This window comes from Thunnus thynnus, chromosome 7 (genome assembly GCF_963924715.1).
Source record: "Thunnus thynnus chromosome 7, fThuThy2.1, whole genome shotgun sequence".
NCBI lineage: Eukaryota > Metazoa > Chordata > Actinopteri > Scombriformes > Scombridae > Thunnus > Thunnus thynnus.
Window position 1 is genome coordinate 16028648 of NC_089523.1, and position 15138 is coordinate 16043785.

At 41.4% G+C, this 15138-nt stretch overlaps 1 protein-coding gene across 3 annotated transcripts in view; it reads left to right on the forward strand.

Moving 5' to 3' along the window:
* Window positions 1-15138, forward strand: part of relt (RELT TNF receptor) — a 30557-nt gene that overhangs the window by 4861 nt on the left and 10558 nt on the right. Inside the window, exons 2-7 of one of the 3 annotated variants that reach the window (XM_067594591.1) lie at window positions 9723-9779; window positions 10943-11017; window positions 11245-11337; window positions 13214-13398; window positions 13795-13847; window positions 14011-14265. In XM_067594591.1, the coding sequence (XP_067450692.1) occupies window positions 10976-11017; window positions 11245-11337; window positions 13214-13398; window positions 13795-13847; window positions 14011-14265 (628 nt within the window). In that variant the 5' untranslated portion in view covers window positions 9723-9779; window positions 10943-10975. Of the gene's footprint in view, window positions 1-8823; window positions 9140-9722; window positions 9780-10942; window positions 11018-11244; window positions 11338-13213; window positions 13399-13794; window positions 13848-14010; window positions 14266-15138 lie in introns of those variants that run through there. The other 2 variants (XM_067594592.1, XM_067594590.1) reach the window with 2 other exon arrangements.

A 15138-nucleotide genomic window follows, 5' to 3' on the forward strand; every position in this document is an offset into this window, starting at 1 on the left:
GCCTCCAGACGGGCCTCCGTCCCCGTGCCACAGCGACCGGCCTGCCTGCTTCCACCAATGTCAGCCAGGAAACTCTGTGCCAAAGAAATTCCCACTGCACTGACCGCAGCTCCTGATCAAAGCTGGCTCAGCTCTCTGCGCTCACAGATTGGTGAAGGATCAGATAATTACAGGGGGACCTAGACACAAAAACCCGGAAAGACGTTGGCACAAGCATGCGAACACGCGCACCACTTACTAACACTTTAACATACAGTATATACTTGCACAATCTTAATTATGTGTTGTCTTTCAATGAGAAATCTGCATGAGCAGTGGCAGCACTCCTTGTATATCAGCACTGGACTGAAGTGTAAAGTCTCCTTCTGAGTTTGAGACTTTGCTCCTGTTTTCTCATATTTTCCTGCTTATCTGTTGCACTCTCTCATGATTTTACAGCATGTGAGCAAACTGCAAGTCATGCTGAAAAGGGTTTCCATCGTTTGAGTTCATTCTTTTGAAAGTCAGGATGTCGAAGAGAGTCACTTCCCGGATATCTCAACTCTTTTGTATCTGAACTTTTCAGAGGTCATACATGTTGAAGCGTCATATTTTATCCCCAACTATTATTTTCATGAGAAAAAAATTCTTTTGGTGTATAAACTACATTTTTGTGTGATATATTACTCCTTGCCTGTGACCAAAGTAGTACCCAGAAAAGAAAGACTATATAATAAGTGAAATATAACAATCTTCATCATACTCAGTGGTGGAATGTACAGTACATTTACTCTGTACTGCACTCACTTTTACTTAACTTGAGTGTTTCCATTTTATGCTACTTTATACTTCTACTCCACTGTAATCTAAATTATTTAATTTACTTTAAACTGATTAAAGTACAGGTAACTACATATTAATGTATCAGTAATAAAGATACAATAATACACTAATATAATACTGACAGGGGCCATTCTTTCTAATGAGTAGTTTAACTTTTGATACTGTAAGTACATTTTCATTATAATAATTGTTGAATGCAGGACTTTTACATTTACTGGAGTATTCTGGTATTGCTTCTTTGACCTTACTTTCCCCACAGATTACAAATAGTACTGAGTAACTGTATTTGTAACATGGTTTATACCTCAAGTTTTACTTTTCCTGATATTTGGTTCATTCGGGTCAAAAGCCAGACAGTGGAAATCTTGCCCTGCTCAGCCAGAGTTCATGACCTTTCCCCCTCTGCCCTGTCACTCCCTACTGTGTGCCGTTTAATGACACAAACTTAAAATTAGTAAAAGTTGAAAAAGAGATTGCAGACATTGGCTTCCCGACGTGCCCAACAGGAAAGACAAATCTGAAAGCGACCACAATCTGCTAGCTGAACTCGCCAGTAACCGATCACTGCTGGCTTTTAGTTGCCAGAGCAAATCACACACCAGCTTGTCCCGGGTCGATCTCTTTGTGACGAGGCACAAGTGAGTGACTGTGCGTGTGTGTGTGTGTGTGTGTGTGTGTGTGTGTGTGTGTGTGTGTGTGTGGGTGTGTGTGTGTGTGTCTGTGTGTGTCTGTGTGTGTTTGTGTGTGTGTGTCATGTTTTGGAGGGGATCCACACAATCCCTCATGTGAGGAGTGCTACAGACGTTCAAAACAACCGCTGAGTAATGACAATGTAGCCAACAAAGCAGGAAATTGAACCTCTCTCGTCTGTAGCAGCACTTTTATAGAGTTATTGAATACAACTCAAAACACAGCATATTTAGACCCATAAATATATGTGTATGTGAGTGTGCGTGTCTGTGGTTGGGGGCAAACTGCAGGGCTGCAAACTACAAACTTGGTTTCTTACTTATCTCCTGATATTACAGTATTATAATCTTTTTTTCCCCTCATTCATAGATAGTTGCATTTTCACAGATGTACAAATGATTACAGTGTAGCCAGGGAGATGTAGATGCACATAGCACACATGGATTTGTTTAACATGTTTCCCCAAGGCCTGGTTAAAATTCCCACCGCCTGTTTTGACCTCCACCTCTGCAAGAAGAAAAATGCCTCTCGGTTTTGGATTTACTGACCCAGTCGTTCATTAAAATACAGTTTTACATCCCTCTGCTGAGCTGAAATAGGCAACGCTGCTCTTTTTTATCAAAGGAAGCCACAAATCTCTAGAGCTTTCGACACCGGCTAGCCTCAGTTAAGGAAAAACAAAAATACTGGCAGGTCCCCACATAGAAACAGGCCATCTACAATTTAGTCTCATGTCAAACAGGTCTTTTCAATACTTTTAATTAAAGTGTTGAAAGTATGTATGAATACAAAAACTCTGTATGAGTCAGAGATGGAAATCATGTTTTCCCTCTCTACTAGACTTTCCAATGACTAAAACAGTAATTAACTAAATCCTTTGCATTTGTTCGACAAATAGAGATGAAATGTTGTGCATGAGTGCTGTTGTTTTTATATGTGTGTGCTTACTTTTATATAGACCTGGCATGTGTGTACAAGCTGTTAATTAACGGTGTTTTAGCATAAGGAGTTGATTTATATCCTCTGTTATGAACGTTGTGATGTAAATGAACATACCAGACTCTCAAAAACACCTTTCGCAATATGTATTTTCCCAGGTTCTGTTTTGGCTGCCTCAAACCCTTGAAAATGAATAAAATTCAAGCAGCCCTTGGGCTCTTGAAGTGGTTTTGTATCCAGCATTGGTTTGTGGTTGACTTCTGGTGGGTTAAAATTATTGCTAATTGTCCTGAAAGGCAGACATCAAAAGGTAAATGAATGAAAAACAAAATGGTCTTAAACTCCTTCACATTTTTTTCAAGGTAACTAAATGACATCTTGAAAAGCAGAGACAGACATACAAGGTCAAGCTTTCATGTCTGCCTCTTATGCAGTTTGACTTTAGAGGGGGAGAGAAGGACGGACAGAGTGGTTGGAAAACATTTTTTTGTGTGGGGATTCTGCCTACACTAAAGTATTTGTGAATTTATGGCTTCCCATAAGATTTGGCATCTGTCTTTGATTAACAAAAGGCAAGTTGCAGTATGATGACCGAGTTGCTGCAGAGACACTGTATTACTATGGTGCTATCACAGAGCTGTAAACACACCTGAACACCTTGCTGTGACTGTCATCTCTCTCCACTCTCTCTGGTCAGTCCATCCCTTGCTCGTTCCAACTGTTTGACGGACAGTAGAGACACAGGAGAGGCCTGTTAGGTTTCTGCTGGTGTACAGTTCCACTGGAAAACGTGACGGCTGACATCACGCCGACCCAAGGACGGAGAGGAGGAATGACGGAGGGCACGCTGACACAAAGAGACAGTGAGAGAAATGCGTCCGCAGACGTGTGGAGAGGCGACACCTGCCCAGCTATCAGACACACTCCCCATAATGATATTGTCTGAGCACTAACGTAGAAAGTGTTGGCGTAAATCAGCATTTCATTTGCTGATAATGGGCACTTCCATTAAGTCAAACAGAGGGTATGGTTGTCCTAATCACGTCGTTGTCCTACACATGCACATTACCTCTTGGTCCATGGAGTGTCTGATGGATAATGGAGTATAATTACCTTAAACCTTTTTTTCGCCTGCTCAGTTCTTTTCTATTGTTTTTCACTCCAAGGGCCGTAAGATAATCTTCATGTGCATCACAACGAGGTGTTCCCCACGCTACGTGGCCCTCTGGGCTTAATGGGTAGCCATTATCGACATGGGAATTTGGTGGTTGACTTTTTTGGTTAGGCCTTTCTACCTCATGACAGAGAGGGCAATCCACGTCTTTTGAAGCGCTTAAATACCGCAGATCTAGCTTGTTTTTTTATGAAAGTACACCAGTAACATTAGCGAAACTCATAGTCCAGAATTAAGCAGGGGCAAGCCATGTGGCCAAGGCCATAAGTACCCAACAGATGATTTGCTTTATATGCAGAAGAGGTTTTGTTAAATCTGCAAAAGGGATAAAATCACATTGAACCTACTGTATGTTGTCACTGCCCACTGAAAACTATGTAAAGTTTTGACATAACAGCCTTGTTTAAGCGATGGTGACAATGCATTTTTGAAATAATCCAAAAAGGTTAAAAGGATGAGTCAAAGACAGCAGGATTTAGCAGCTGATAGAGGAGCAAGATGATGCACAGCTACACCCACCGAGCAAACAGAAATCTGAAGATTTTTAAACTTAGTAATTGGTTAGAAAAAGGTGATGACTCTATGAACTGTCATCATAATTTATCCCAGTCAAATATTTCAGTGTGAACAACAAGTAATCAAAATAAAGCTGACATGCTCTGTGGTCAGTCCTTACCCTGCCAAAATATAGTTATATGCATCAGAACTTACATAAATTTTAAAGTGGAGTTTTACTGCGGCTTTGGTAATTGATGGAACAAAATCTGTAAGCGATTTCAGGAAGACAATGTACTGTAAATTATGCTGCTAACATGACATGGCTCCGGACATTTCAACAAACATCCAGTGACAGTAAATATAAAACCATAACTATACTCTAACCCCTCAACAAACCTCATTGAACCACATGACCAACTAGCTCCCCAAAGTCACAGTCTTTCATCATACACCCAACAACATCCCAGCATCCACCTATAGCCACAGATTCCAGGTTTATTATAGTGACTCCCAAATCTCTGCTGTGTTGAGCTCAGTGTAAGCTTGCAGCGATTGATGAGAAAGCCTTATATCAGTTGTTTCAAACTGGTCTAACCTCAGGGTCCACAGCTGAACACTCAACTGGTTTTACTTAACAAAACGAAGCATAATCGGCTCTGAAATCGCAACTTTTGACAAAGTGGAACTACACGTTTACGTCCAGTAACAACAAAAAAGAACTGTTTGCCGCTGAAAGCTCATTTTTGGAAATAGCCTCGATTTGAAAAACTACTCACCTGGAATAGGCTTCTTTGAGGTGTGTGAGTCCTGGAAAGAAAAGCAATCACAAACTTGGTTCTGTACAACAATTGTTAACCAAAGAGTTTGAATGTTACCTCAAATTTACTGGGCTAGGTACCTAGCTTTGTAGCTAAGCTATTGATGTTTCATACTACCTGGACAGAAAACAAACACAAGTCTCAAGCGCAACTGTTAATGTGAAAATATTGTTTCAAGACACATCCAATCATCGTGACTCAGCAAATGGCTCATTGTCTGCCATATCATGGCATTAGGATTTGTTTACAGAGCTATGGCTAGTCTTCCAGCTTAAATATGGCGGTAAACATGACTAAAATGTATCTTTGTGCTTGTAGATTTGACACAATTAATGCATCATGGCATTAAGGATAAAACATGTCATCTCATTTCCAACCAGAATCCCGTCTACATGACAAACACGTCTCATTGTTTGGAAGCTAATAAGGTGGGGGCTTGACCCCCCTTTACCCTTGATGTCGACTGCCGCTCAGTCACCTCTAACTGGAAGGCATGGAGTTCCACTCATTCTTGTGTTTCCTCTTTTGTGGTTCCTTCCTTCCTTCACAGCTTCATCCAGAAGGATTTCTCAGCTCAGTTGCAGCATGACATCAAGGAGCCAGAAAAAGCTCTCAAACACATAACCTGTGACTCCAGTCCTCGCCCCAAAAACCACTACAGAATAGAATAATGTCCATGTTTTTGTCATGCCATTGCCATTACTTCTTTATTATTGCTATTTTAGGTCCCCTGAACAAAACAGAAAATGTGACTGGTCATCTGATGTTGTCGCCACATGTTATTTGTATGTGACAAACAACAGCACACAGGGTTTTGGGTAATTGCTGTTTTACACGGTTAGGATAAGTCGTCACACTCCTCTTCCCTTCTTTTGAGGTGTTTTTGAGTGTTCATCCTGTTCTGTTGTTTTCCTCCATCCACATAGAATGACGAAGGCATTGCAGATGTCTGTGTCTTTTGGCTTCTTTGTTGTGTATGCTGAGATATTCTGAGAAGTGTTAATATCCAGTTATATCCTGCCATTGCTCCACTGTCTGTCTTTCTTTCTTTCTCTCTCCTTTTCACCCACACATCCATCCAGCACATGGCAGACACAGGCATGAAGCAAAGGAAACATGCAGACAATAGAAAGCAGTTACAGGATTGACAGCTCGGGAGCTGAGCAAACAAGGGTAGAAAGAGCACATGGAAGAAAAGAAAGAGGTCAAGGATGTGAGACGGAAATCTTTTTTTTGTGTGTGTGTCTATTCTGTCTGTGTTGAAAGACGTTTTAAAGCAGTGGTTCCCAACCTTTCTAGCTTGTGACCCCTTAAAATGAAGTTATGTCTCCATGTGAACCCTCATTACAGCTTACATGTGTTGGAATGTGAGCTAATTAATCAGAAAAGAGTGGGCTCATCGGGAGGGGGTCCTTAAAGAGACAGGAGCTAAAACAGCCTGTTTCAGACAGAGGCTGAACCGCGGGGCTGCATGAAGAGCCAGTATAAGATAAATTATTAATGTAAATCATGCAAAGATATTCCAGAAGAGCCTCAGAATATAAATATGGACCTGTAAATGTGCATGACATGTACCCATAAGGACTAATGTGGACTGCACTATATGCTCCAAGTGACACTTCAGTCACTTCAGTTCATCCTAATAATAACACATAACTTCCTCATGAGCTAGATGAAGCTTATTGTTTCTATCAGAGGACTGATTAGTTAATCAGTTAAACAGGTTAGTAAAAGGCCTGAGGACCAGATTGCAAATAAACATCAAAGGCTTTTGTATCTGGAGAAAGTAGACTTCAATACTCTTTTTCTCAGGTTCAATGAGTTTCACTTCTACTTCATATAGCAGCTGTCGGTATGTGAGCAGTAGTTCATACAATGCAGTCGCTGACTCCGCTGACTCTAGAGAAACATCAAGGAAGCTTACAAGAAAGGGCCATGATGGAGTAAAATAGGATTTGAAGAGATGGATGGGTTTTTGAAGGACAAGTGTGGGCACGGGGGTGGTCACGTGCCCGCAGGGCCATTGGAAGTCCCACGTGTGGCGGTCGCTTCTGCTGTGGGTTTGTGGGGAAAACCACAGACAAACTGGATTTAAATCACACGCAGAGAATGCTGGCTTGGATGGCCTGGCTGTGAACGGTTGACTTCTGAGGGCAGTGGTCAGGCAGCAGGCACATCTCCAGCGTCTTTTTTGGACATGCTTTCATATGCATTTTATATTTCAAAGACTTTTTAACTATGAGCTGCTGTTGCTTTACACGTGCTGATCTTTACCTCAATGGTCATTGAGTTAAAAGAGTTAAAGAACAGTGCTAGTTGCGCGTTTCAAGAATGATTTGTGAATTTTGCAGACTGTACGTCGATAATTAGTTCAATAATAATCCATCCAAAAAGGAAAGACATAGCAACCATTTAATAATACATGGTGGGGAAATAAAGGTCAAATGTGAAATCTGTGATATGTCATTGGTTTTCAAGACGTTGCGTGCGCTTCAAATCTTGTTTTACTGTAACTCACACTGACTTACTGTCCTGTGTTAAACTCTTAATCCAAACGACATTGCGTTTTTGTACAAAGATGAGATGAGATGAGATGAGATGGGATTTTAAGCACTCGACCCTCGATGCACCAGCCTCACCTTGCTCTCCACTTACAGTATGCAACAGTTTGATTCATGGACGCTGGTTTCAGTGGCTGCACTTCTAGAGGTCAACTGAGGTTCTGTGCGGAAAGCCAACATTCCTCAACCCCTCTAACCACGTCCAATTTGTTACTTGACACTTTCCAAAATAAGAAATAGTTAATTGTAGGTCCCATTTTTGTTTTGCTCTCTCTATCATTGTCGTTTTATTGATAGTTTTTTCCTTTTTTTTTTCTCCAGCTGTGTGTGATTGCACGTGCGTGTATGTGCGCGAGGGTGTGTGTGTGTGTCTTTAAGTGTATATGGATGTGCATGTGTGTGACTTGTAATTAGCCTCCTACACTGGTCTGTATGGCATTTTAACAAATGCTTCTATATATATCATGCTATCAGGCTGAAGTTTTTAGCAATCTCACTCCCTGCCACTTTCTCCTCTTCCCAGCCCTCCCTCTCTCTCTCTTCCTCCTCCACAGTTTCATCGCCCCCATGTTGTTTTTTCAAACTAGTGGTTTTTCTGTCCTTGCTCTATCGTTCGCTTCCTCCCTGAAATTATACTTCAGAAGCCTGTCATTGGCATCAGGGCCTTGCCGGACCAAAATCATAAACTCGTTACATTTTTTATTTTCTTGTTTGTATAAGGCACAGCTTGGTGTTGGCTGGATGTGACGGCATTCCAGATGTATTTGTGTGTGTGTGTGTGTGTGTGTGTGTGTCCTTCACAAACGTATACCTGTACAAAGTAATGTACTCATATTTTCTACACAAGACCGTGGTAACGGCACGCTATCTCACTCACACACACTGCACTGACATGCCACAGATATGCTGAATAGGTGTATGTGCTGTGTGTCTATGTGTGTGTGTGCTTACCACACATAGCAAGAGAATGAATGGGTTTGAGTGGAGAAGTGTCACTTTGCTGGCTAACTAATGTTTAAAACATTATGTTTAGCTGCGTGGTCAAAGGTGAAGAGGTGCCTTAAAAGTGGCCAACTGGCCTCACCCTTCACAGACATATACCACACACACACACACAAACACACAAACACACAAACACACACAACACACACACACACACACACACACACACACACACACACACACACACACACACACACACACTGTTTTAGTGATAGAAGGGGCATGTCCTAAAGACGTCAGGGGTGTGTCTGTGGTCAGAATGACAGTATAAGACACAGGCAGGTACACTCAATTCTCCCATTCTGCTACACAGACTTGTGAGTTTTGTCTCACTTCTCTGACTTTTTGAGTTGAATTTTAACTCAAACTCATACTTCTATATAGAATTTCTGATTTTTAATCTTAATTTTCTAGTTGTTAAGTCCCGGTCCTACAGTTGAGCTGAGTTGACTAGTTGAACTACTTCTCCAAGTAGCATCAAAAACAACTTTTATCAAGTGTTTGTGTTGTTCTGAAACAGTTGTAAGAAAGTTAGAACATATTAGAGTTTGGTCCCGACTCAGCATTTGTCGCAGTACACGCAGCATCCTCGCTGAGTTGCCACGGCAACTGCGTCAGTCAGCTACAAATCTGGGGTAAGAATGCTACTCACTCTTTCCTCTCTCTTTTTACGGTTGGTCTCTCTCCAACCTTTTCCCCTCTTCCCTTCTTCCCTTTTCCTCTCTTTTCCTATTCTATTTGCACTTCTCACTTCTCCTTAGTCTTGTTTTTTAAACTTTCCTCAGATGTCTCAATACTCCACTGCATTCTCTTAGCGTCTCATTCTCTCGAGAGATCTATTTTCTCTTCTTCCTTTAATCCTTCTTTAATTTATGTCATTTCATTCCTTCTCTCCTCTTCTGTATTGTTTAACATACTCAAAATGCCACTTATATATTTTTGTTTTGGTCAGTGGCTGTTTTATAATCCTATTTGGGGTGTACCAATCTGTCAGTCACATTCTTGTCTCCTGAGAGAATAGTACACAAAAGGAAGAAAGAACAGTCTCAACATCATGTTGTCAATCTTTGGCATACTCAGCAGCCCTCAGTCATTACTCGGCACAGTGTGAGAAGTGCTGCTAACATGATGTTATTTAAGATTTTGGGTAGTCTATTTCAGGTAATGCATTTATTTCTCTCAAATATTCTAAGGTTCAATTGATGTGTCATCCTTTAGAACTGCTGTCATGTGTTTAATTCAGCTACAGATCTGCAGCTGGAGCAAATGAATAAGGTCAGCGTAAAGGTTCAGATTGATCGAATTATGTGTTATTCAGTGTCACTGCGGTGGATGATTTCTGTCACTGGAATTAAATCTTAGTCCTCTGTTTGTTGTGTGGCCACCATGCTGACTGCTGTTCTCTGCTGCCTATTTAATATGAAAAAATATGATATTAATCATGTTGATACAACATAACTTCAACATAACTGTAGCCTCTAGAAGCTAAACGTCTCAAAACTCATGTTGGTCCATCAAGTTATAAAGACACATTAAGAAAAGGCAGCAATGAATGGCCTGCCAGCCTTGTGTGTGCATGAATATGCATGCATCTATGTGTGTGTGTCTAGGGAGAGATGTTGTTCTAATTTAGCTGTTGTCAAAAAATTTCTGCCTGCACATTGCTAAGTTTAGAAATGACAACACTGTTTTGCTGTTGTAGAATATAATAGCTTGTGGCACACAGATCTTAACATATTGGCGTATGACCCATCAATGTAGACAGTAGTTCTGGTTGAGCTTTTAGCTTGTATTTGATTTCCGATCAAATCGAAGAATCAAACAAAAACACATTGTTCATGATTTTTGTCCTCTCTTTCTTGGTGTCACATGCCAAGTGTTGAGAAAGTCAGCATGTGTTGGCAAACGAATGCGTTGCAGCATGAATAATTGCTTTAAATGTGTATGTGTGCGTCCCCGAAATCTCAAAAATAGCCGAAGAAAAGCCCTCGTTCATTCTCTCGTGTCCATAAAAAGAACTTGATTCATGTTAAATGTTATTTACAGCACGTACAAATGCTCCTTACCTCCCTGTCACTCCGGTCACTGTGCTCTGGATAAGTCGCAAAAAATGAGTCAGGTGTTTTTTGGCCATATGAGTGTGTGTGTGTGAGTGTGCATGCTTATGAGTATATCTGTGACAGACTGTTGGCTTTACATATGTTATAATGTCATCAGTGATGTTGTGTTATGCTGTTGTGATGTCTCATCTGTTGACCTGACTAGAAAGAAAAAGTTTCATGGCACTTTAGTGAAGAAATAGTGTTAAGGAAAAGTGTCAAAAAGGCAGAGTTGCTGTAACTGAAGTGATAATATTAAATATTAATGTATATAACATTAATAAATCCTTATGTATACGTGGGCCTGACCATATTTTTAAACCCTCCTCTCTCCTGCAGATCATATGTACATAGAAGAATACATTGAAGAAGATGAGGAACCACCTTTGCTGCTCAGCTCTCGTCCTTCTCACGGTAAATATGTGCATATGTATGTGTGTGTTTATGCTAGGTGTGTTCCTCTCTGAGCATAACATTCAATTTTGCTCTTTATAAATGGCATGTACATTATGATTTAGAAAAACAATTTCAGCGCAACCTCCAGTGACTCATAAACTTGTGTGTGTGTGTGTGTGTGTGTGTGTGTGTGTGTGTGTGTGTCTGTGTGTGTTTGTATGTGTGTGTGTATTTGTGTCTTCCAGGTGTTTGGCTGTGGTGGGACTGCAGCAGTGCAGTGTCGGTGGGGAAAAGGGTGTGTGTGTCTGCAATGCCCTGCTGGCCAGGAGCCCTCCAAGGTGAGACAGAGGACCAGAGAGTCAGTTGCATAAACTGATGGTTAATGTTAGGGATGCACAATATTGAATTTTTTGCCGATATCCGATATGTCGATATTTCCAACTCACTGTGGCCGATTGCCGATGCCGATACCGATACCGATATATGCGCCTATACCGATATATGTACATATTTTTTTCCCAGATGTCTGAGGAGACTATTATGCATGCAAGCATAGATTGTACTAAGTATGATCAAGAAAGACAATATATGAAGGAACAATTTAGGAAGCCTTAAAACTTTAATGAACCTGCAAAGTGGGTGGAACAGTAGAGTTTTCATTGAGTTCAGTAGACAGACAGGATTAATGTGTAGGATTTAATCTCTGGTCCACACTCCAGAGCAGAAGGTGGCGGTAATGCACCCAATACGCTGGTTGCCAACTGCTATTATAAACCAAAAAGTTGTTTTTTTCCAAACAGAGTGGTACATCCTATCAGCCGAGGTGTTTCCGATCTGTGCAGCCGAACGCAGCAGCTGCCATGGATGTATAATAAGAGCTCTTATAATACATCCCTGGCAGCTCCTTGACAGACTGTTTCTCCCTGACGGCTCCAGTGCTTCCTCCGCAGGCTCCACTTCACTCAAGCTGCCCGTCAGACCCGCTGCTTCTTCCCACTTTAACCTGAATAACTCGGCTCGGTGCTCTGGTTGGATCCACATGGAGAGCCAGGGCTAACGTTAGCTGAGAGGCTAGCGGAGCGTTAGCTGCAGCATGGCCGGAGGGAAGCACAGCCAGCTAGCTTCTGCTAGCCTCCCAGCTAACGTTAGCCCCGGCTCTCCATGTGGATCAAACCAGAGCACTGAGCCGAGTTTGTTATTCAAGTTAAAGTGGGAAGAAGCAGCGGGTTTAACAGGCAGTTTGAGTTAAGTGGAGCCTGCGGAGGAAGCACCGGGACCGTCAGGAAGAAACAGTCCGTGGAGGGAAGAACAGTCAGATGGTGGAGGAGATGGCAACAAATCGGCCTCTCAGAATCGGCAGAAATGGTCGATGCCGAAATTTAATTTTAGAGCTTTTATCGGCTGATACCAATGACGTGCCGACAATATCGTGCATCCCTAGTTAATGTGATGAAGTTCCCTCTGAATGTGATACTGTTAAATGTAATTAAAATCTGTTGAAATTAAAGATTATCACGTGTCTTAAAGATGTTTTTTCCCCTCATTACATGCTTTTACTGCACATACTGTACTTAAGTTGCTAGTTTTCTTCAGTACTCTTCAAGATATACAAAAAACTAGAGGAGCACTGGTATTTGCATTGACCAAATCCTTTGCTGTACACTCCCTGTTTTTTATCACCTAGAACCCAAAATCTTTTTCCCACGACTCTATGTATGTGTACAAATATTTAATTTTAGCTACTTTCCAAAGATCTAGGGTATATTTTTGAGTGTCATCTTCAATGGAACTCTTCTGTTAACGTATAATTTATGTGTTGGGTCACCACAGATAACATAAATCAAGTTATTTACTTCCATAAATCACTGTTTAATATTGGCAAACATGTTTAACATTGCTTTTTATCCAAGGGGAATTTTTCTCAAGGTGTGTTACACTTTTCTTTGTTGGAGGTTATATTTATACAGTTGTGGTAGATCACCTGCTGTTACTGATAAAACACAACTACTGTATATCAGTATAATTTACCTCTCTTTAACAGTCTGTTATTTTTGTGAAGATAAAAAGATTATATCATTGTTTTGATGCCAGTTAACAAAGAGCCTCGGGACTTGTAATTAAAAGTTGTTTGTTCTTTGACTCTTAACTCTTTGGCAACATCAGAGGGATGATTCCTTTTGTGCTTGAGATTATAAGTGTTTTCCGTCTTTCCAGTCCTGTGGGCAGATCCAAAGTCCAGCAGAGGAAGTGCAATGCCGGTCGTGTCCGACAGGAACCTTTTCCGATTCATTCAACTCTGAACTTTGCCGCCCGCACGCCTCCTGCAAGATCCTCAGCAGAAATGTAGCAACCCCTGGCACTGTGACCTCTGACGCTGTCTGTGGAGACTGTCTGCCTGGGTAAGAAGTACCCGTCTCACTATCTTTCTTACTTTGTTGACAGTCCACCTGTCTGTCTGTTCATCCGCTGACAGTTCATTCAGACTGTAGGTTTGACATTTAAAAGTGCTTTGCTTGAACTTGTACCTCGTGAACTTTTATTTGTTTTAAATTAAGTTCTGTCGTTTCCTCTGTGTCGAGAAAACACCCGGACTCACATGCAGATGCATGCATACAAACACACACGCACGAACACACAATACGTCATTCACCACAATGGGCAGGCAGCATCAAGCACCATAATATGCCCAAGGCTAAAACCGCCTAGTCATTCTTTTATTGTACAAAGGTCACTTTTCTCTCTCTGTCCATCTCTCTAATTATGTTTTTTTCTCATCTTTCTTTTTCCATTTGCAGGTTTCACTTCACTGCCACAGGAGATATTTCTACCCAAAATCCCTGTGTGAAAAGTAAGCATGCTGCATGTTTCTGTATTTCTTGAAAATGTGGTTGCCCTCATATGATGCACATCCATCATTCAATGCCCAGTCTCATAATTTGTTCTTTCTGGACATAAGACCATGATTGTGCTCTCTCTGTAATCTAATTTTCCTCCTTTTTCTTTTTTCTTAGCATCTTCGCACGTCAGAACAGTCCGCACGGTGGGTAAAGGTCCATCTAGCGGTGCAGGAGGACCAGTCAACGGCACAGTCGTGCGCAGCGCTGAGGAGAAGACGGCAGAGTACGCTGTATTTGCTTTGGTGCCCATCTTCTGCGTGATGGGCCTGCTGGGTATCCTCATCTGCAACATCCTGAAGAAGAAGGGATACCGCTGCAGTGCTGACAAGGAGGGAGGAGATGAAGAGACCGCCACACCACAGAAAGAAGGTGAGAGAGAGATGAGATGACTGAAATTGGGGGAAAAAGACAAAGGTACAGATAAAAGGAATAAAAAAGGAAGTGAAAGGAGAGAAGAAAAAGTTAGAAAAGACAGCAAAATATGAAAAGTGGCGTCTATAAAAATGGCACTTTAGCACACACACATGCACATGATGTGGTCAAGTGTCAGGAGTCAAAGCCAAGCCGAACCCAGAGGGCAGTGTCTTTGTGTGCAGCCACAGTCCATATATCTCTGTGATGTGACTGCACACAATCTTACATGGGAGGCTTTTTAAAAAAAAAAAAAATCTCTGCTGTTTTGAACTTTGACCCTCACTAGGGTCATTACATATCACGCCTGCTGTGTTCTTCTAAGCACACACTGTTATTCTTGTAATTGTCCTATTTGAAAAGGGGGGGGAAACGCATTCCCATCAACTCATTTGTCTTACTGATGTCAGAACGAAACTGACTCAGGTCAACACAGAAAGAAGTATAAAGGGAGATGGAGAGGGCAGAAGAAGAAAGAGAGACAGAGTGAAGGGGGTGGTGTTGACTGAAAGAGAGAAATAGAAAACCAAAGAGAGTTTAGAAAGACATACACAGAGGGATCAAGCAATAACACAAGCGTTGATTTACCACACCCGTTCTCTGTGGTTTGCACAGTCCGAGTAATATGAGTGGTCTTTGTAACAGTGTTAGCAAGATTGAGAACTCAGAGAACTCCTCATAGACCCAAAGTACTTATTATTTTTTCACCCTGTGACCTGAAAGGCAAATATTTTTCTCTCTTTGAGAGCAGAAATCTGTTCTTGTAAGGTGACAACTCACCAGTGGCAATCCTAACACCTGGTTTGATCTAGATGGTGAAGGAGAAACAAT